Source organism: Paramisgurnus dabryanus, chromosome 5 (genome assembly GCF_030506205.2).
Source record: "Paramisgurnus dabryanus chromosome 5, PD_genome_1.1, whole genome shotgun sequence".
NCBI classification, from domain to species: domain Eukaryota; kingdom Metazoa; phylum Chordata; class Actinopteri; order Cypriniformes; family Cobitidae; genus Paramisgurnus; species Paramisgurnus dabryanus.
Genome location: NC_133341.1, coordinates 16972083 through 16994549, shown reverse-complemented (window position 1 = coordinate 16994549; position 22467 = coordinate 16972083). Strand labels below are relative to the sequence as shown.

At 36.7% G+C, this 22467-nt stretch overlaps 1 protein-coding gene across 2 annotated transcripts in view; it reads right to left on the bottom strand.

Moving 5' to 3' along the window:
• Positions 1–22467, bottom strand: part of fibcd1b (fibrinogen C domain containing 1b) — a 107308-nt gene that overhangs the window by 70259 nt on the left and 14582 nt on the right. Inside the window, exons 2-3 of one of the 2 annotated variants that reach the window (XM_065266981.2) lie at positions 11918–12001; positions 5427–5906 (exon numbers count right to left, since the gene is read on the bottom strand). In XM_065266981.2, the coding sequence (XP_065123053.1) occupies positions 5427–5906; positions 11918–12001 (564 nt within the window). The remainder of the gene's footprint in view (positions 1–5426; positions 5907–11917; positions 12002–22467) is intronic. The other variant, XM_065266982.2, reaches the window with a different exon arrangement.

Here is a 22467-nt window from a genome sequence, read left to right as displayed (position 1 = left end):
CTCACGGTTAGATAGAGATGGTGTTAATCCTAACCCTTAAGTCTGCGTAATTCAGATTAAAGTCAGGTTTTAACTTGGTGGTAATTCACTTAACACAGGTAAGCAGGCAGCATCTGTCATTCCCCTGAAACTGTAGCCTACAGAGCAGGAAGCAGTCGGTATCAATGTCTTCATATCGCCCTTCTCTGTCCTCAGCTGGCATTGACACGACACATTTCTCTGTAACACCAGAGCCGTGAATAATTCAGATATTCAGACATTAATACAAAATATGAAAAGAATATTGGTGTGAAAACCAACATGTTTGTGAAATGTCCTTGAAAAGCTTTCACTTATTATTGGAACAAGGCAATAATCTAAAAAATATTTGTAAAAACTCCAGGACGCTGACACCAGGTAGACCTGAAAATAAAATAAAGGGATATTTACAAAGGCAAGCTAAGGCTTCTTTAGAAAGGATCTGCAACAAATTCTCTAAATCTCCAAATGATGTGAAATTCTGCATATGAGCAATACACAAATGTGTTTAATTTTAAGATCATCTACATCAAGTTTCAGAGGCTGAATAAATAAAATGCATATATTTTCTAATTTATTATTCCATGTTGGTTATAAACTCATGCCTGTATATTTATAATGACATACATTAAAGCACTGCTAATGCGTGCATTATATTATATATGACTAAAAATTTAGAAGAAAAAAATCTAAAATGACTACAAGTAATACAACCTAAAATATACAAATTCCTTTTACACATTTACACTAACTTTAAACAAAACATTTAACATCATGTCCACGAGAACATTGCATTTACTGTTATACCTAATGCAGCATCATAGGCGGAGTGTTGCATTTGTGCACCTACCAACAAACAAGGGTACTGCATGCTTTGAAATTAGCAAGAGAGTACAACATGGTTTTTAAATATGGTTTAAATGAATTAAAACTAATTTAGCCTAAAGTTACCTATACTCAGTCTACCCATAAAAACATTAAGATTAGACGAATAAAATATAAAATCTCATATTTCTATTTCATTAAAAGCTCAGATAAAATCTTAATTGGTTATGGTCTGGTGGCAATGCCCCCCTGCCCCCATCTGCCTACTGCATGTACCTGTAAGTGCATCTGTAAGTGCACCTTATGTGTGTTATATGTGCCTTTTAAGATAAAGCTCTTTTGCACATTTGCAGTGAATCTGTTAGAATCTCTTTAAAACACTTGAAGCGTTCAAGTGAAGCAAAAGCCACTGAACACCACCTCCATCAAAAATGAGATAATATATTATACGTACTATACGTTCATCAAATACTTTTAGTTCAAATCCAAGACTTAGATCATTCAGAAATACTGGTTTGTTGACAGAATCCATTAAACGCCACGTCAAGCAAAGTCCTCTATATCACTTAATGTGGAACAACTGAGCATGTGGCACGCATCACAGCACCCCGTGATGGGAGGGTCAGTTTCTTTATTTTTACCTTTTAAATTCTGACCTTTCATTATTTGTAATGCTTGTAGTTGCATTCTTAGTGATTTTTTTTTAGACAAATAAGCTTACATGCACCTAGAAGTGTTTGCAGTACAAGACAGTGAAATTTGTTAAATACCAATGTAACATTTTGTGAAAATAATGCATTTCAATTACTGACTGATAACCTTTTCATTGCTATTAAAGTGAAATTATTGAAGCTAAAAATAAGAGCCTGATAAAAAATGCTAATTTACAAGAAAACATTTAAGACGCAGTTAGAGGGTTTTTGCATCTGAACACTTTACTTGCTTTTTCAGGCTTCTAATAATAAGTGTGAGTGATGTATTGTATTAACATTTTGCCAAAATTGACACAGCAAAACTTCTTCAACAAAGGCTACTGAATAGTAAAAATGAGCGGGGTGCTTGCTGAGGACCCACCTGCTTCTCAGCAAAATTCTGCTTATTTTGGAACTTGCTTGGATGTTTAATGATGCTACTGTACAACTGTTGCCACTTAAATTAGGCAGACAAATTTATACTACACTGCTATTGTGTATGAATGACAGTTGTCTTTATTCACGTGTCTTCATGGAAAACACATACCATCATTGTACTCTGTGGATCATCATTAGTAAGTGTAGTTGTGCCCTTACGCCACTTTGGTGATGCTGTGTCATTGTCAGCACAGTAAGCACTGACTAAGAAACCTACAAGAAGAACTGCCTTTTAAGGTGTTTCCTCCTAAGGCAGGGGTCTCAAACTCAAACTGGCTTGGGGCCATTTCTAAGACAGACATTTCATTGGCGGGCCGCAGAGCTATTTTAACATTTAAAAAAGTACAAATTTCTGTAAATGTCATTTTTATTTTCTATTATTATTTAATGTATGATACTACTTGAAAACATATAAGCAGTGGTTTTATCTTTTTAATATACACTATTTTATAAAAGTAGCCTAAGTAAATCTTTTCTTAACCTTAACCTTATCTTAAATAACCTTATTTTAACCTTGCACTAAACTAACAAATTTAATTCCTGTATACATTTATAAACTATTACAAAAAATTACCACCAGTAAGTGTTGCTGTTTTGATTTATTTTGGATTGTTTTCAGTCATATAGTATTGACTTCATTATGTTCTTTATTATTTCAGTTTTAATGGATTTTCTATTATATGTGGGAAAATATTAATAAGTGAAAGTTATCCCATAACTTTTGAATGGGTAGTCCATGTTATATAAGCTAGTTGGACAGAAAAAAATAATACTGCTCTATGTGTTATTGAATAGTAAGATAATAATATATTATACTTCATATATATCAGTATACATACTTTTATCTTCTGTACATTTCTCCTCATCTTTTCTCTTTTCTTAACCTGAGCACTTTGATGGCTCTTTTCTTATCTGTAGTTTAAAATGTGTTGCATTACATCTACCGCTCTGCCTCCCTCCCTATGCGTTGTCTCCATTAGAAGCTGTAACTTGTTGATGTGAACCCCACCGCAGCTCGATCTTCCCTGAGTAACAGTTGATATCCACCCGGAAGTAACAAATCTTCTTTGGACAAACACTACAAAGTCCCGATCAGTTTTACTGATCGCATGGTGACAATTATATGATTGACGCGAGGTTCAGATGAGGAATTAAAATCCGATCATGCATTCCGTTATCCTCGACATCACTGAGCGCGCGGTTCATGGCTGCCTAGCAACGTGTGACGTGACCCACTCCACGGAGCGCAACTTCCGCTTCCGAGCACTTTGGAAAGTAATGCTTTGACTCGTTTTAACGCATTGTTAGACGCGACATGTGAACGAACACTTGAACGTTTAAAAAAAAAAAAGTCAAACGAATATAAAACAAAGTTAATAAAAATCTTTATGCGGGCCAGATTATGTTATATTTTTGAAAGGTGACGCGGGCCGCACAGAGGGGAAGGGCGGGCCGCAAATGGCCCGCGGGCCGGGAGTTTGAGACCACTGTCCTAAGGGCTATGTAAGAAGCCATATTAGCTGTGCAGATAAATCATTGCAGACACTAAATGACCATTACAGTACTGTTTCTTGCACAAAATCACTCGGTGGTTTTACATCACAATCTTAACCACGTTCGCATGTTCACACAACATGACCATTAATGACTAATGAAAAACTAATGATTCTTTTTAACCGATTCATTTGAATTAACGGTCAAAGCAATTCAGTCACCAATAAAATTGATCAGAGCTCACTGAATCAATTGGGGATCAATGAGTAAAAAGCATAATGGAGAACGTGAAAGGGCTTTTCCGCAGGTTTAATAAGACTCATTAGCAAAGCTTGCAAATAATGCAAATTATTGACAGTCAGCTCAAAAAACTAGTAGACTAAAATAGTTAACTCTTTCCCCGCCACTGACGAGTTAACTCCTAAATTAAAGGGACATTACACTTTAAAAAAAAAAAATATGCTAATTTTCCAGCTCCCCATTTCCCCCTTGGAATCTATTTAGCTGATCTCCAGGTTAGCATAGTTTAGCACAATCCATTGAATCTGATTAGACCATTAGCATTGCGCTTAAAAATAACCAAAAAGTTTTGATATTTTTTCTTTTTAAAACTTGACTCTTTTATAGTTACATTGTACACTAAGACCGACAGAAAACTAAAAGTTGCAGCCATGTTACAGCAGCAAAGTCCTTGATTATTACACCAGAATGAGAGTATAGTTCCTAGTCATATCGTCCTAGAAAATCGCAACTTTAAATTTTCTGTCTTAGTACACGATGTAACTACAGAAGAGTCAAGTTTTTAATAGGAAAAATATAAAAACTCTTTGGTTATTTTTTAGCACAATGCTAATAATCTAATGAGATTCAATGGATTGTGCTAAACTATGCTAAAAGTGCTAGCGCTATACCCAGAGCTGAATGGATTCCAAAATGGTAAGATTCAAATGTTTAACACTAGGGGAGCTGGAAAATGAGCATATTTTAAAAAAAAAAGTGTAATGAAAGGTGGGTTTTTTTAAGCAGAGTGTCTGCTCTTTCATTTGTTATATTGTATGTTTATATATTTAAAAAATAAAATTTTCTGGAAGGCATTAAACTTTTGTGAAAATAATAAAAAATGCTGGCGCTGGCTGGCAACTTTTTTAAAAACACTGGCAGGGAAAGAGTTAAATGGAGAGAGGAAATATTATTTCATATAAGGGCTTCATATGATTATTAAATATATCAAGCAAAGGAATTAGATCTTATCAGAACTTTTTTATTGGAATGAAGGCAGTAAAAATAGTTTTTTTTTGTCAAGAGTAGAGGAAAGGATGACAGTAAGCGTGACAGATGATGTCTATGATCATCTACATCAGCTATCACCAAAGACTGCAGAACACTGCAAAAGAGCACAATGAACTGTAGATGAAAAGCTAATGTTATATTTCATTTGAATTTAAACGTTGTTTGTTAACTGTAGATGAAAACAATAGCTATGTTGTATTTAATTAATTAATTGTTTTATAAAATAAAAAGTTAATAATTGCTTTCTTTAATAATTTCATTATTCAACCAAGTGTGTGGTTGAGTCATGGTACACATGTATGTGTGCATCATGCACCACCTTAATTTTATTTTGAGCCAGGAATAACATTGTATGTATATTATACATATAGGCCTAGACAAAATCTGTGAACTTGTTTTGCATTTTCTAATCTGACTGAGAAAAATCTGTAGATTCTGTATATTGGATTTAAAGATGGTAAAATGTATTAAACACGGATCAGAGGAGTATTACCGATAACATCATAAAAACTCTTCATAAACAGGGCCTGAGAATGAGTAAAACTTTCTGATGGATGAGCATTCAAATTTTGTGGAAATTTGTGAAGCTTTCTGCTGAGTTCTGCAGGCACAGATTATGTGTGGGCCTGCTTATATGAAAATGTGTGTGTGTGTGCAGCGTACCATTACCTGTATAAGTCTGCTCTGTTCAGTCTGTAGTGTGTTCAAGTCCTGTCCCAGGTTGCTTTGTCCTCTCCTCAATGACTCATAGTCCATCTTCAGCTGTCCTGCATGGGCAGACAGCTTAGCAACTTCCTCTGCCAAGTTGACCAATAGCGCGCGGTCCTGACCTTTGACGGATTTCAGATCTGTATCGTGGTCTGTAAGCGAGTGCAGCAAAGATGTCTGCACACCTTCCAGTCGAAGAAAGTTACTGTTATAATCAGGGCAGTTGGGATCGATGAAGATATTAATGCGCGATCCATCGCCCCTCTCAACTGTCACCAGTGCATTGGCTTCATCCTGATTGGTGCTAATATGGGGCGGTCCATCTGACATGGGCGGGGCCTGATAGTGGTTCATAAGAAGAATGGTTCCCGTGACTGTGACCGCGAGGAGAACGGCGACGAAGAGCAGGATGGTACATAGCAGATAGCTACAACTCATCCTCTGCAGAGAAAAAAGACAGAGACGGAGATTTACAGCCATCATAATATCATAATCATCATTACCATTTCTTCAGAACAGAAAGTGCTTTTTAAAGCCCTTTGGGAATAATACTGCAGTCTGACAGAACTGCGGGAAAGAAAGACACGGGAGAATAGATGAAGGTGTTCCAGAATCCACTCTCTGCTCTATTCTACTCTGCTCTCCAGTGAGCTTTTATCAACTGCCTGTTTTAATAACAATGAGAAATACGTACTGTAGACCTAAAAGAAATCTACTTTTTTTGTACTCAATTCTGGGTGAAAATCGAACTTTTTAAGAATTGCTCGTTTTTTTTCTCCACAAGTGAGGCTTTGGTTCCTTGCCCCTGTCACCCTGTTGGCTTGCTAACTGGGAGATTGCTGACATCAGCTTAGGTTAGATTTTGCGTATTCTGTTAATATACAGGTGCTGTTCATATGTGACCAGTCACGGAAAGTAGGGACACAAGTCGGATCTGGGCATTTTGAGTTATTCACGGATTCTGAAAGTGCAGTTTCTAAGCTTTCCAACGATGTGTAACACATGGAAATCTTATAAGATTTGGAGAAGTTGTGGCCATTTGAATATAGGAACTCAGAAATACTCAAACCGAGAAAATCGAGACGAAAGGGACTCTTCTTTTCAGCTGGGGGAGACAATAGGGCTCATTAACATCTCATTTAGCTAAGCCATACCCCCTGTAAAACCCTTTTTGAGATGTTCTAGCATCATATGTAGTATTTTATGACCAAATGACAACCCGCAAAAATAAACATGACTCTTTTACCTTTGTGTGGATCACAAGTCGAATCCAGTCTGTTTCAGATTATCCAATGACCATATTTCTCCACAAATGCGTATAATCCGTGAAATATAGATTGTTTACATCAGATTTCGCATGAATGTCTGGTAATACAATATAATATATAATCTGAAGACTATTTAAATCGTAACATGTAAGGGTATATGAGCTTACACTCCGTTAAACACATGAACCCGCCTTCAAAGTTTGTATTTAAAATAGGGAAGTAGTATAATAGATCATCCAAACAGCGCCGTCGAAAACGTGACATCCTTTAGAGATGTTACCAATGGCTCGCTCGTTCCTCCATCAGCCAATGACTTCATGGAAAATATTGATAGACAAAACATGTAGCCAATTATATGAAGAATACAACGATATCTGTGTAACGTCTGTGTGTCTGGACTCATGCTGCGCTGCAAGAACTGACATAGAGATGACGTCAAAGTACCGCGAGAGCGAGTCGAAATTAAACTACTCCGTAAGATTTCTTGAAGAGCTCTCGCGGTACTTTGACGTCATCCCACTGCGGCGCCGCATAAAGTCAGTGACGCGGCTGACGTACGATGCGGCTGACTGTTATTTGTTCCGCCCCAGCTTCTTGTATTTTTCTTTTGTTTTGTGCGCCCGAGCTTTACAGTCTGGGGAGATGCACGCTATAAGTAAAAAAAAAAAAAAAAAACTTAGCAAACATGTCTGAGGAACAGGGCACTACAGTCACGTGACTTCACGCTCGAGCCGGAAGAGAAGACAATGCTGAATAAAGTCGTAATTCTGCTATTTTTGGACCAAACTGTATTTTCGACGCATCAACACAATCTTACTGACCCACTGATGTCACATGGACTACTTTGATGATGTTTTATTACCTTTCTGGACATGGAAACCATACATAGATTTTCAATGAAGGGGATAGAAAGCTCTCTGACTAAATCTAACGATAAAACATCTTAAACTGTGTTCCGAAGATGAACGGAGGTCTTCCGAGTTTAGAACGACATAAGGGTGAGTCATTAATTACATTATTTTCATTTTTGGGCGAACTATCCTTATTTAGTAGTCACGCTGTTCGCTTTGGGGGCGGAGGCGAAAACAAAAGCTTATGCAGTATGTAAATATACACACAGACAATGACGCCCCCCGCTGCACGCTATCTCCGGAAAAACAAGCCTATTTTAACCGCAAAATGTACGCTTTTAAATATACAAAAACTGCTATCTCAAACATGGAGAGGCTTCTTCGTGATCTCAACTAACAGATTCTGCAATAAAACGAAAATCACAAATTTTGAAAAAAAAAACCAGGGGCACAAGTGCTGCCGACTTGTGCCCCTGGTTTCCGTGACGGGTCACATATAATTAGAATATCATCAAAAAGTTGATTTATTTTACTAATTCCATTCAAAAAATGACTCCAGTCCACTCTTTGTGAACCCCCCCCCCACATTTTAAATGGGATTTATTTCACAATCCTCTCCAGGTTGCAGTTATCCCTATTGCTTATACACTTTTTTCTACCACATCTTTTCCTTCCCTTCGCCTCTCTATTAATGTGCTTAATGAACAGCCAGCCTCTTTTGCAATGACCTTTTGTGTCTTGCCCTCCTCGTGCAAGGTGTCAATGGTCATCTTTTGGACAACTGTCAAGTCAGCAGTCTTCCCCATGATTGTGTACAGAACTGGACTGAGAGACCATTTAAAGGCCTATGCAGGTGTTTTGAGTTAAATAGCTGATTAGAGTGTGGCAATTTTGAACCTTTTCACAATATTCTAATTTTCTGAGATACTGAATTTGGGATTTTCCTTAGTTGACAGTTTTAATCAAAATTAAAAGAATAAACTTTTGAAATATATCAGTCTGTGTGTAATGAATGAATATATTATACAAGTTTCACTTTTTGAATGGAATTAGTGAAATAAATCAACTTTTTGATGATATTCTAAATTGTGACCAGCACCTATAGCTGGTGCTAATATTGGCACCATTATAAAAATACAAACACATAAAATCCATGGGAGGGGTGGTCAAAGGCAGTCCTGGGTCATTAGTTTTTGTATATGAATCCATATGAATCAGCCACCATGTAAAATACTTAAGAATTCCTGTGGGATCAGGCAGACTCAGATGCAGTGGAAACCTCAAAAATGTCACCTGCGCCAACCAATAAAACTAAGAACCAAGCTCTGAATGGGACCTCTAGGTTAATGTGTCTCAAAAACAGCACTGCAGCAAATCTCAGATTCACCTAGAAGTAGAGTGTGTGTTATGTATGTGTGTCTGTGATGTACCTTATTCATTCACTCCATTACCCGTTTCACACAGTTAATAGACGCCACTTTCCATCTCTGCTACCTCCGTTAATGGGAGTAAATTAAACCACTTTGAGTTTACAGTCCAAACAAATGCGTATGTGTAGTGTGCATGTGCATGTGTGTGCGTCTGTATTGTGCAAGGATGCGCTGACTACGTGGGTGTGCTTTCCATGTAAACTTTGTAATTCTCTGCATAAGTGCCCACACATATGTTCTTTTTCAAGCCTTCTTGTTCATTAATATGCAAAACAGTCACGCTGGCTTTGGCCCATGCTGATGAGTGGTTAATGGCTTGCTTTATGATTTGGATTTTACTACCATCTATGGGAAAATCTGAAAGATTTCTGGGAAGCACTTCAGTGAGCAGTTTACACAGCGAGATCAGATATCCGCCCTGTTTCATATACAGTACGATGGTTGATAAAACATGTAAAGGACACTAGATGTGATACGCCGCTAGTTTATTTTAAATTAGATCGTGTCACATTAAACTTGTTGAAGGCACTTGCTTTCAATGGCCATACATATACAGTACTGTGCAAAAGTCTTAGGGCACCATGCTACCATTAGATTTGTTGTTTTTGCAATTGTATATTGATAATATATAATTATTTCTCAGACTCTTTATTTGAATACAACCAGAAAATACAGGAAATGTGTATGTAGTATTGAAAACTGTATAAAAGTATAAGCTGAAGTGTCAAGTATTTAGGGTAAACTCCCCTTCCACTTGAGCAATAGCAGGCAACTGCAGGATCTCTTAAACCTAAATGAAATTAAATACTAATTTCTAATTCTAATCGAATGACTTCAGGACTTCAGTCTCCTCAAAAAAGCTCAAGATGTGTTCATGCCAAGAGAGGTCACACTAAATTCTAAATACTAATTGATGCCTGAAGAAAACTTTGTTTGAATCTTAATAAAAAAAGTGAAAAATAAATATGAATGGACATTAAAACTTTTCTAAAACAACAAAGCTGGTCATGGTGGCCTAAAACTTTTGCACAGTACTGTACGAGACCCTGGATAATCAAAATAGCAATTACACTCCCCCCAATATATACAAATATCGACTTACAGTATACAGTCGACACAAGCCAAATCTACAGTATGTTCTTTGATATACAATGTATGTAATTTTGCTGCTCTGTTTTTTTTTTGCCAAAGCCTACCGTTTTTATTTAATAAACTGTGCATAATTTTATTTTAGCTTCACACTAATGTGATTAAAAAGAAGAAACTACATTGTCAGCATGAATGACAAAACAGCAAAACCCACTGGTCAGTTTTTAATATAGTTTTCCAATTCCATCATTATTTATAGACTTCTGATGCTTCATATTCATTCAAAGCCAAGTCTTCATGATAAAGGACAACCGGTATGTTATTTAACAGCCTTGGCTGATGCGAGTATAAACTACATGTAATCTAATTGAACTGAATCCAGTAATGCCCCTTGGACACTTTTCTCCTGAGCAGCTGTTTTATCTTGATGAAAAACTGGCAAAACAGATTTATATGCAAAACTTTCAAAGGGTTGAAGGTGATATTGATGGCGGGACTATATAAGGCATTTTCCCTGCAGATCAACTGTCTTTGCTATTGTTTTCTGTTTGTATTCTATTGCTGAATTTGCTACAGCTGAGCCACAGTAGATTTATAGCTATTTTTGCTTGCTGTATTCTGTGTGAACACTGCAAAAACTTCAGTCCTGAGTGTCACTCTCATTCTTTATTCCCATCTAAACGTCATAAACAAGCTACACTGAGCATTCTATATACAAAATCTGTGTTCTCCCACACATTCATGTATTCAGTTGAATTTTAATTTTAACACCCAGACAGATGATGGGTGTATCTGCAACAAAAAAATATGCATTTTGCATAAAATATTCAAGATGCAACGGCAGTTCAGTGGATACCAGACAGATGAATCCATAAGAGGGTTGGTGCACATAGGAGATTTTGATGAAATGCAGAATGTAAGCTATTCGTGTGTGCGTATATGTGTGCATGTGTCTTATATTGACTGCCTTCTTATAAGTGTAGCCACAAACAAGCAAATCAAATAAAAAACATACACATGAAAGTTCTGGCTTTGATCATAAGGCTTACACGTCAAATGCTTGCTGTAATGCTGCAGAATATAATCTTATTTTGAGTCCATCAGTTTTACAAGCCCATTCTCATGAAATGCGTATAAATAGCACGCCTTTTGAAAAGTCGTGCAATACATACGCCAAAATCCAATTTTGCGTGCATGTGATACCCCAGTCCTTCCCGTTTACTTATGTATTGGTTTTTCAATTTGCAGTATTGTCGCTTGGGGTTGGAAAAACTTTCTGTTACATTGCAGACATCCATCCCCAAACCCAATTCAAACCCCAACTCCAAGCGACCATGGATTAAAAATAGAAATAAAATAGAGAAACCTATACATAAAATGACATCCTAACCCAAATCCCACATCTAACCCCAAGCGACAATGGTTAAAAAAATTGAAAAAAATTGAGAAACCAATGCATAAAATGACACAAATAGATGCGTGATTTTAAGTGAACGGGAAGGGCTAACGTATCGTATGCAAGCAAAATTGGACTTTATCGTATGTATTGCATAACTTTTCAAGAGGCGTGCTATTTATACAAGTATGCAATACATGAGAATGGGTTGATTTTACGCTGATGGGATTCCATTCGTTTTTTCAAAGTCAATTGCTGCGAAGAAAAAGATACATAATTCACAAACTTATGTATACGTTTTTGACAAAACGTATAGAACAGATATTTTATGGTGAGAGGGTATTAGGTGCCTACTTCCAGAAATAAAGTAATATGTACAGTTTTGATTTTAAATTAGGTGAGAGACTGAAGCCCTTACCTTGGGCGTTGTTTGTCTGACTGTATCTGAATCTGACCATCGGTGTTTGAGTTGAGAAGAGTTGGGCACGCACTCACAGAATGTCTGCATTAAACAAACAAACAAAAAAAACTAAATAAAGTGCTGTTAGGTTTGCTATTTGACACCTTAAGTTGCATTTTAGATATGTGCTGTTCATAAGAGCAAAAGGAGTTTGCATGTAAATTCTGTTGGCATTCTCTCTTTGCTCAAATAATATACTCATCCTAGTAATCCATCTCCTCTTATCTCTCAAACACACAAACATAGGGTCGCATGCAATTTGGTATCTCATCTGATTTTCTGTTTTATGTCCCAGGCAATAAAAGCAGACAATATTGCATTAGCATTTCAGTATAATGGTTGGAGAATAAGATCAAAGGAACATTAGGAAGGCCTATGAGTGTTCTCTGTAATGCAGCTTTCACTTGCTGCACGACTGGTCCGGTTACCCAGTTGTTTTTGAGTTGCAATGCATTCACACGCTAAAGTCTAGATGTGGAATTTCAAGTTTTTAAAATACATGTTCTTGCTTTTTTTCGATCGCTGCACATTATTTAGACTAAAACATTGCCCTGCGCACACCAGTGGTGAGCACATTTCATTAAACAATCAATGTCGGATGTACTAGAATGAAATGATGTAATGGTTTGAAAACTGTTTATAAATATGTTATATTTTGTGTTATTTATACATTACTTACATCGTTACAAAAAGTTGTAATGAGACTGAGGATATATGTTATGGTTATGTTTAACAAAAGAGGGATAAAGGGAAAGACTGTGTGTTTCTTGCATAAGCTGACTGCACAATAAGCTTATTTAAAGGTACAGTAGAAGCTTTACACACATTCTGTCCCCAGCTTAAGAGACAACATAAGCTGAATTATTGAATTACACCAACCACCTGGGAGAGGAGAGAGAGAGAGAGAGAGAGAGAGAGAGAGAGAGAGAGAGAGAGAGAGAGAGAGAGAGAGAGAGAGAGAGAGAGTGCAAAGGAGGCAAAATATATAAACAGAAAAAAAACAATGAGATTTTGTGAGTTTATGATGCTTAGTTTTGCAGCACTCTCCGGAGAGATACAAATCACTGGAATCAAAACATAATTTTACAGGGCTTTGGCACATAGCAGCTTTTGGATGATGGTTCTTTGTACTATAAAATAAAAGATCAGGGCATAATTTTGAGAGGACTGTCTAGGAACTCCATCTGTCGACCAAGCAGCAGTTTATTTCTTGTAGAAGCAGGGTGGACAAAAATCAACTTTTGTTCACTAACCCCACATCGCTTATGTATTACAGCATTAAAACTAACTGATAACCCATTAACACTCCAGAAACGAGGATGTAAAAATAAAAGATCAGGGAGTAATTTTGAGATGACTATCTAGAAAATCCATCTGTGGACCAAGCTGCAGTTTATTTCTGGTAGAAGCAGGGTGGACAAAAATCAACTTTTGTTCACTACCCCACATCACTTATGTATTACAGCATTAAAACTAACTGATAACCCATTAACACTCCAGAAACGAGGATGTTAAAATAAAAGATCAGGGAGTAATTTTGAGAGGACTGTCTAGAAAGTCCATCTGTCGACCAAGCTGCAATTTATATCTGGTAGATTTTGTTCAATAAACCCACTTCACCAATGTAACATTAAAACTAACTGATAACCTATTAACACTCCAGAAACTAGAATGTAAAAATTTTACACAGCAACATTTTGATGAAATCTGATAAGCCATATTCATCAAATTTTGCCTTAACGGTTTAAACAGATATTTATTTGGGAAACATATTTTTTATAATTTGTCTGAAAAGATCTCTCAAGGTGCCTTTCAGGTTCTTTAAATAACATTACAACTTAAATCCTAAAAAAAAAACAATCTGCTCATTCATACTGTATACTGTAAGCATCAGTGTTGGGGAGTAGTTACTAACTTAACTAAATTTTTCTGTAGCTTAAGGGTAATTGAGTTACTTTTAATATAGTGTGGCTTTAACAGTAGTTAAATACTTTTTCCAGTAAGTAGCGGTGTAGCACAAAAAAGACCATATATTATGTTGCTCCTTTGCAATGCCTTTTAGCAAAGAGCAGCACTGAGCGCACCCGTGTCTTTTCTTCTTAGATCACAAACCCAAATTCTTCATTAATGCCATTTATTGTTCTCTCACGCATCTTTGCGGAGAACATTTGATGATTACGTATGGAACGTGCAGGGGTAATGTCGACACACTCGTATTATAATGTCCGTGATGGAGCGAGGCATGATGGCAGAATCTGACGATGTAGAGAGCAATTGCCCATGGCCTTATTTCTCCAAGTTCATGTCTCTTAAAGAAACAAACCACAAAGCGAACACTTTCATATGTAATCTGTTCAAACCAAAGATTTTTCTGTCTGCATCAAAAACTTTAAACACATACGAATATTAGCCATTTTAAAAATAAATCCTTCAGCTTTATTGTTTCTATATCAAATTTCTATTTTAAGTGCAGTGATGAATCCGTGTTTCCCATTATTCCAAAATTCAACCTGCCTGCCACAGTTTTGTAACAAACCTAACATTGCGTTTGCCCACTGCTTTAGCATCTCTCAAACGGATAGAAGAAGAAATCAAGATATAACTTATATTATACTTATTATATGTTTATCAAATAATATTAATTATATACCTTAGTGATGGAAAGCACACAGACTGCAATAATTTGACTCTGTTGGTTGATCTGGTAAAAGCCTCTTCATCCTTTTTTTATTCTTCAACTAAACGGCTTTTAAATCATATTTTCTTTCAACTCGAGATATTTCGCTTGCTTCATCTGATCAGTACTGTAGCTAGCAGTTACATGACAATCTGCAATGCAGTTATGAGACTCTGAGAACTATCCAATCACATGAGGTCAAATACTAAAAAAACCTATTTTGATTTGCATACAAAAAAGTGGGGGGTTTGGGGCGCACAGTGCTGCGCCCCAAGGCGGTTCTGAAACAAAACAATTTTAACAAATTTACTGACCTACATACACACTTGTTCAGGTGGTGCCCCACACACACACAAGACACACACACAACAAACTCAGTTTTGAGGATTTAATTATAAATGATAACCTGACTAAGAGTGAAATAGTACAACAAAATGATTTTATTTTGTATTAATTTGCACTATTTATGTAACTTTTTGGTAAAATGTTAAAGTAGCTTTCCTCTCTAGCCAACTTTAAGGGGGCAGTGCCCCAGCTGCCAATGTACCACGGTTACCATAAACATTGCTCTGTTGCCTATTTTAAAGACATTTAAAGGTGCAATGTGTAGATTTTAGCGGCATCTAGCAGTGAGATTGTGAATTGCAACCAACAGCTCAGTCCACCTTTCACCGAAACACATAGAGAAGCTACAGTAGCTGCCACAGGACAAACATGTTGTCGTTTAAAACAAAACAGAGCAGTGCCAAAACGCAGTTTATCCGTTTAGGGCTACCGTAAAAACATGGCGGCACAAGATGGCGACTTCCATGTTAGGGGACCCGCGGTGAATGTAGATAAAAACGTCTTATTCTTAGGTAATAAACACATAACAGTTCATTATGTAAGGTGTTTATACACCACTGATAATATAATTATGTAGATTATATTGAATTTCTGTCAAAAGATCCTTATAAATGTTACACACTGCACCTTTAAAAGGTTAGGTGTGCGGTTTACAGAAAAATAATCAACACCCATGGAGCATTTCTCAGCTCCTTCTCAGGCCCGTGGTATAACTACTTTTACTCATAAGTAGCTTGTATCTTATCTAATTACAGTTTCAAAGTAGCTTCCCCAACACTGATAATCATTATAGCCTACTGCAAAGGTAATTTACTTGGATGTTACAAACAAAACCAATCAACAATCCTTCTCTTTATTTCCTAACTTCTCTGTTTTATTATAGCCTGTCGCACATCCCTCTTTTACATGTGACAGCCAGGCACAAATGAAAACACATTCAGTACTACATTAACCAAAGTATTCACTTAAAAAGTATTCATTTAAAGTCACAGACACACCTCGATGTTTTTAAATAAGCAGAAACCGTGAAACAAAACTGCATGTTGCACAGACTTGCTACAGTGAGGAAGACAAATGGATTTGAAAACAAGTGCATCTCAAGTATGTCTAAACTCACACATGGAATTGATTCCTTTAAATAATGCATGTGATAATAAGAAAATCATTACCACCTAACCACAAAGATGATCACATGCATATATATATATATATATATATATATATATATATATATATATATATATATATATATATATATATTAGGGCTGGGCGATAATTCGATAACGATAATTTTACCGATATAAACTTTTTCGATAAAACGGTAAGGACAGTTCGATAAGTGATCGATAATGTTTAAGCACTGTGCGTAATGTTGCGCGAGCACTTCCGGATGCGGCACGCGCTCTTGGTTTACAATCACAGTGACAGTCAGACTTGAAGGAGTGGAAGATGAGGCAAGTTATTCATTTATTAGTAGAGACCTATGATTTTCGCGATGCGGATAACGCGGACGGAATCACGGAATCCAAATGCGCGGAAACATTTTCTTGTGTGTAATGTTGGACGCGCAAACAGGGTTCGTCAAACACAGCAAACACAGGTGCGTGCAGTATACTGTACTTTCATTCAGCGTCCGCCTTGCGCACGCACACGTCCGCACAGCTTTAAAAGTATATTTACAGAACATTCACAAATTCAGGAAACTGAGGAAAAGCAGCAGATCCACCACTGCAGTGAATATAGTGTTTGGGTATGTGCGCTCCCACAGCAACGTGACAGTCTTGACATCCATTTATCAGCGTGTATAGCTCGTATATGTATAACCCACGCGTGATCACTGAACTAAGTTTTCTTTCTTGTTTAAGTGAACATAAACAGCTGTTACTCAGTATATTGAAACTTAAAGCAGTCTGTCTTGGGTCTTAAAGGGACAGTAGTCTGCTGCTTTTGTGTCAGAAATGTGTTGATTTCATAACAAATAGATTTACATTTAATACAGATGCATTAAAACAAGATTTTAGTATTTGTATTTGTCATGTTCTGAATAAAAAGTAGTTTAAAACCATTATTAACTGTCTGGTTTTTACAATTTTCATTCAGGAGCAAAAATCTGCCTTTAAATTTGACAGGAGTAAAGATTTGTTCATTATCATGATAATTATCGATATCGACTGATATGGAAAACATTTTCTCGATAATTTTTGGGGTCATATCGCCCAGCCCTAATATATATATATATATATATATATATATACATACACACACACACACTGCCTTTATATTATACATTGGGTGGTTGTGCATGTGTGGTGTGCTCTTTCAACTCTGATCCACCCCACATACTATCGAGTGTTAAGTGATGCCCAGTTAAACTAGGAGATAGAAGGGCAAGCCAAGGAGACCATAAACACGCACACACACACTCACTCAAAATACACCGACCACTCAGATGCAGGGAGCAATTATGGTCATGGGCATGTGTGACGTGATCAGTGGCGGCTGGTCAATAGGGGGCGCCGGGGTGCCGCCCCCTTAAAGATGTCCAAGCTGCTTTAACATGTTACCAAAAAGTTCAATATACTGTATAGTGAAAATTAATACAAAATAAAATCATTCATTCATCTGCTTCATGTGATGTTTAACATGTAAAGTGATGGACTGTTCTCTCCACAAATAAATAAAGACATTTTAACTTGTATGCTCGTCTTGTAAGTTCATGATTAGAAATAAACATTTGAACAAAAATTTTAATTAATATCATTAGAACATGAAATGACGGATAATAATTGACTATGACGGATATTAACAACGCTGTTTGTAAAAAATGACGGAGACTGAAAAGTCTATCGCAACCTCTGGTGTGTGTGTGTACATTTATTTCATGCTTTAGTTGACTTCAACAGTAACATTTTCAGCATTTTAGTTAAGTAGTAATGATAAATTGTCACCTCATAAATGGCTATTTACAGTCCTGCATTACTACAGTAAAAGTTTGATTTTGAGTTTGTTTGCGCCCCACAAATATTTTTAGCACCAGCCGCCACTGGAACTGATGGTACCTGAGGGTAAAACTGGTGGTGTTTTGATGTGTAACAATAAAACCTGGACTATCCTCATTTGACCTTTCACTCAAAACTGCAAACGTTTACTTACTATTGATAAAAGCAAGAAAAACAAAAACATATTTAGTTGCATTTGGTCTCAAAGCTGGGCTTTGTTCTGTTCATACAAGATGATGATATTGGAAATATGAAAGAAATATTCAACAAACTGTAAACCCCTTGAACACAGTGGAGGAGAAAGAAAACACAGTTTTGTGTTTGTGTGTGTGGCAAAAGAGAGAAAGTTTTATTTTCAGTCTATCATTCTTTTCTCATATTGACCTTAGTGTGGTTTGAGAATTGTGGTTGGCTTTGCAATCTTTAAACCACTATGGTCAGAGATTTCCGTGGCATTTGTTGAATGACATTCAAACCCAAGCTAAACTGAGAGACCCAATCACCTTACACATTACTTGCTAGACCACAAAGGTTTGTTTCAGTCCAGTAAGACACTAGACCTTTTACGCACTTCCGCATTTTTCGACTGGAAATACGTCAACAAAGTGTAAGGCAACTTCCTGTTATCGTAGCGGCAGATACGAAAAATAGCAGAGTCAACGAGTCGCCGTTTCTGTAGTGTTCAAGGCTGTTCGTCTTCCAACCAGAAACAGCCCTACCTTTATAATAGTTAATAATAGTATATAATAGTAACAGTAAGTGAAAAAAAGTTCCGCAGCAAGAAGAGTGAACACGCAAGAACGGGAAACTTTTGCCAACCGGCATTCTGTCTATATTAAAACCTCCAGTTTGTGAGGCTCCTCACTCTCTCTCATTGACCTGAAGCATCTACCTCTCACTACTACCTGTCCCTGTAGTATATTTGTTCCTTAAACCGCATGTAGCAAGGAAACATTGCATGTTATCTCATGTAGAAATACACAACTTTGCAGCAGACTGCTAGTAACATTTACCTAGTACAGCAGCTACACCAAATTACTGGTTGTTATGTTAACCTCATGTCATCTCACTTAAACACGACATATTCACTGCGATGTGTTAAATCTTATATTACAAATTCACAACCCCTAGATTTACAATTAACGTAAACGGAGTTATAGCCGGTTTTGTAGCTAAAGCTTACCTTGATAATTGTGGATAAACTCCGCGCGGAAGAATTTATATCCCTTATCCAGTTTGTTCCCTTTAGTGGACGAGTGTATACCCACACTCTTCACCACATCGGCGCTGGTGAACTTCGGTAGACAAGTTAGGAAAGTCGGAAACACTCTAGCTGCCATTTCTCCACCAACAACAAAGCTTATACCGGAATTGCGTTTACGCGTTGTTTACGTATTTCCGGTTTTTGCGTAAATGGTCTCTTGAGTTCATGAGAGAGAAATAATTCACAGCACAATTGAGTTTCAATTTTAACAAACCACCATCATTGTGATCAGTGTTTGCGCTTCATCAGCTAATTTGCATTTTAAAGGACACATCCAAAACGGCACATTTTTGCACACACCTACAAAGTGGCAATTTTAACATGTTATAATAAATTATCTATATGGTATTTTGAGCTAAAACTTTACATATTTGTACTCTTGGGACAACAAAGATTTATATGACATCTTAAAAAAGTCTTGTGTCATGGCCCCTTTAAGTCAAGTGTTCTTTAAAGGGATAGTTCACCCAAAAATGAAAATTCTGTCATCATTTACTCACTCACAAGTTGATACAATCCCACATAAATTTCTTTGTTCTGATGAACACAAAGGAAGATATTTTGAGAAATGTTTGCAACCAAACAGTTGAACCTGATGAAAGGTGTTTTAAAGAACAATTTAGACAGAAAAGGTTTTTCAATGGCATCATGTTCTAAGGCACCATGAAGCATCTTTTTAAGAGTCTTACGACAATATAGAGTATCAAACTGATATTCATTTACCCTCTTAAAAATAAAAGTGCTTCATGATGCCATAGAACAGGGCTACTCAAATCTTACCCTGGAAGGCCGGAGCACTGCATAGTTTAGCTCCAACCCTGATCAAACACACCTGAGCAAGGTAATCATGGTCTTCATGATCACTAGACAATCACAGGTGGTTACGTTTGATTAGGGTTGGAGCTAAACTCTGTAGTGCTCGGCCCTCCAGGGTAAGATTTGAATAGACTGGCCATAGGAGAACCTTGTTTTTTTTTTTTGGCTGAATAATTCCATTAGGAACCTTTAACATTCAAACTATTGTTTCAAAAATGGTTTTTGTAGTGAAAAAGTATTATTTTGATTATTAAAAGGAATTTAAGAAGTGTTTCTTTGAGGAATTAAAATGGTTCTAATACACTCTAAAAATAAACGGTGCTAAATAGCACTAAAAGTGGTATACTGGCTCATAATCATAGGGGAACCATTTTAAGTGCAATATAGCACCTGTGTAGCACCTGTCTAGAACCATATTGTGCTATATAGAACCATATCTGGTGCTATAGTGGTGCTGTATCACCCCTGAATGGTTCTTCATAGGTGCTATATAGCACTTAAAATGGTTCCCCTATGATTACAAGCTTTTTGTGCTATTTAGAGTGTATGGCATTGCTGTGAAAGCACCTTTTTTGCTAGGAGTGAAGTTAAAATAAAATAAAACAGCTCATATTAAATGTAGTTTGACCTCCTAAAGGTGCTTCCCTTTCATTGCCTTATGTTTTGAAACAGAAAGTAAAAAATATTACTTATACTATTTTTAGGCTCTCTTTGTATCATGTTTGTGAAAAATGGACTTTGTGTGGCAACCACACACACACACACACACACACACACACATGCACACACACACACACACATTCTGGTTTCCATGTTTTGTGGGACATTCCATAGACGTAATGCATTTTATACTGTACAAACTGTATATTCTATTCCCCTTACCTGCCCCATTCCCTAACCCCAACCATCACAGAAACCATTCAGCTACTTCACATTTTCAATAAACATCATTCTGTTTGATTTATAAGCTTGTTTCCTCATGGGGACATCAAAATGTCCCCACAAGGTCACAAAAACACTGGTATTCCTATCTTTGTGGGGACAATTGGTCCCCACAACGTGATAATTACCAGGTACACACACACACACACACACACACACACACAAACAAAGACACAAAACATTTAGCATGCAATTATTCTAGCAATAAGCCTAGAAAGACCTAAAATGTTGCTAAAGAGACAATTACATGTATAAATGCCTAAAACCCTTGACACTTTCCAGTTTACAATATTCAGCTCACTTACATCCAATGGACTTAAATACATAATCTCCAACTTATAACACAAAAAAGCACATACAGTCAAGGAAAAAACACACAAAGCCAAACTCTGTCATTAGTCAGTGAACATAAAAGAAGCAAGAAAAGAGGCTTTCACACCTTTAAATGAACAATAAAATTTAATTGTCACCTTTTACATATTTTTTCTTATTATTCTCACTCTTTAATTTCTTACACACACCCATCCATCACAAATTTCTCTCTCTCTCTCCTCCACATCCAAAAGTGAGCATCAGAGAGGACGCCTACCTAGCAGTGGGTGGATAAGAGAATTAGCAGAGATTGGTGTGCATGTGAGTGCTTGCTCGTAACCTCTAAAGCTGCACGGAAATGTGTGTTGATTCGCATGCAGTGCAATGCGGGTGTTTGGGCCTTGTCAGAGCCAATCAAAACCCATGGACTTTAAAGTATATTATGGTATAATACCACGACACTAAAAATAAAATAACCTCATTGCGTCATCCATAAAATGTAGGTCTCATGAAGAAAAATAGCTGGACCAGGACAACAGACCTAAATGGTCTATTTTTTGATAGGTGAAAAGCAGTGATTATAGGGATAGTATTTACTGTATATAAACTAAACTAGAAAAAAAATTATTCTCTCTCTCTCTCTCTCTCTCTCTCTCTCTCTCTCTCTCTCTCTCTCTCTCTCTCTCTCTCTCTCTCTCTCTCTCTCTCTCTCTCTCTCTCTCTCTCTCACACACACACAAACACACACTGAAGAGAATGTCATGTTTGGGTAACAATGAGTAATATGGCCTCTCAGATGTTTGGTAACACAATTGACAGTTTGTCATTCACAAAAATAAATAATTATTGAATGCATGCTGCTCATACACTTTATTTTCATGTTTTTATATTCATATTTTTGCTGCAATATTTTCCAGCATGACACATACTATAAAAAAATAACAATATTTTCTGTCCCGTTTCTAAATGAGCAAAACATTAAAGCTCACATAACACACACTGTTTTTGCCAATCTAATGTTAATCTTGGTTACTTATAAAGCAGTTTTTCATCCTTCATATGTCCAAAGAGTCTTTCGTGTTGTCAGATTATAAAATGTTACGTTCTTTCTGATCCCATTTTTTAAACGTCAATCAAGTACGTCAATCACCAG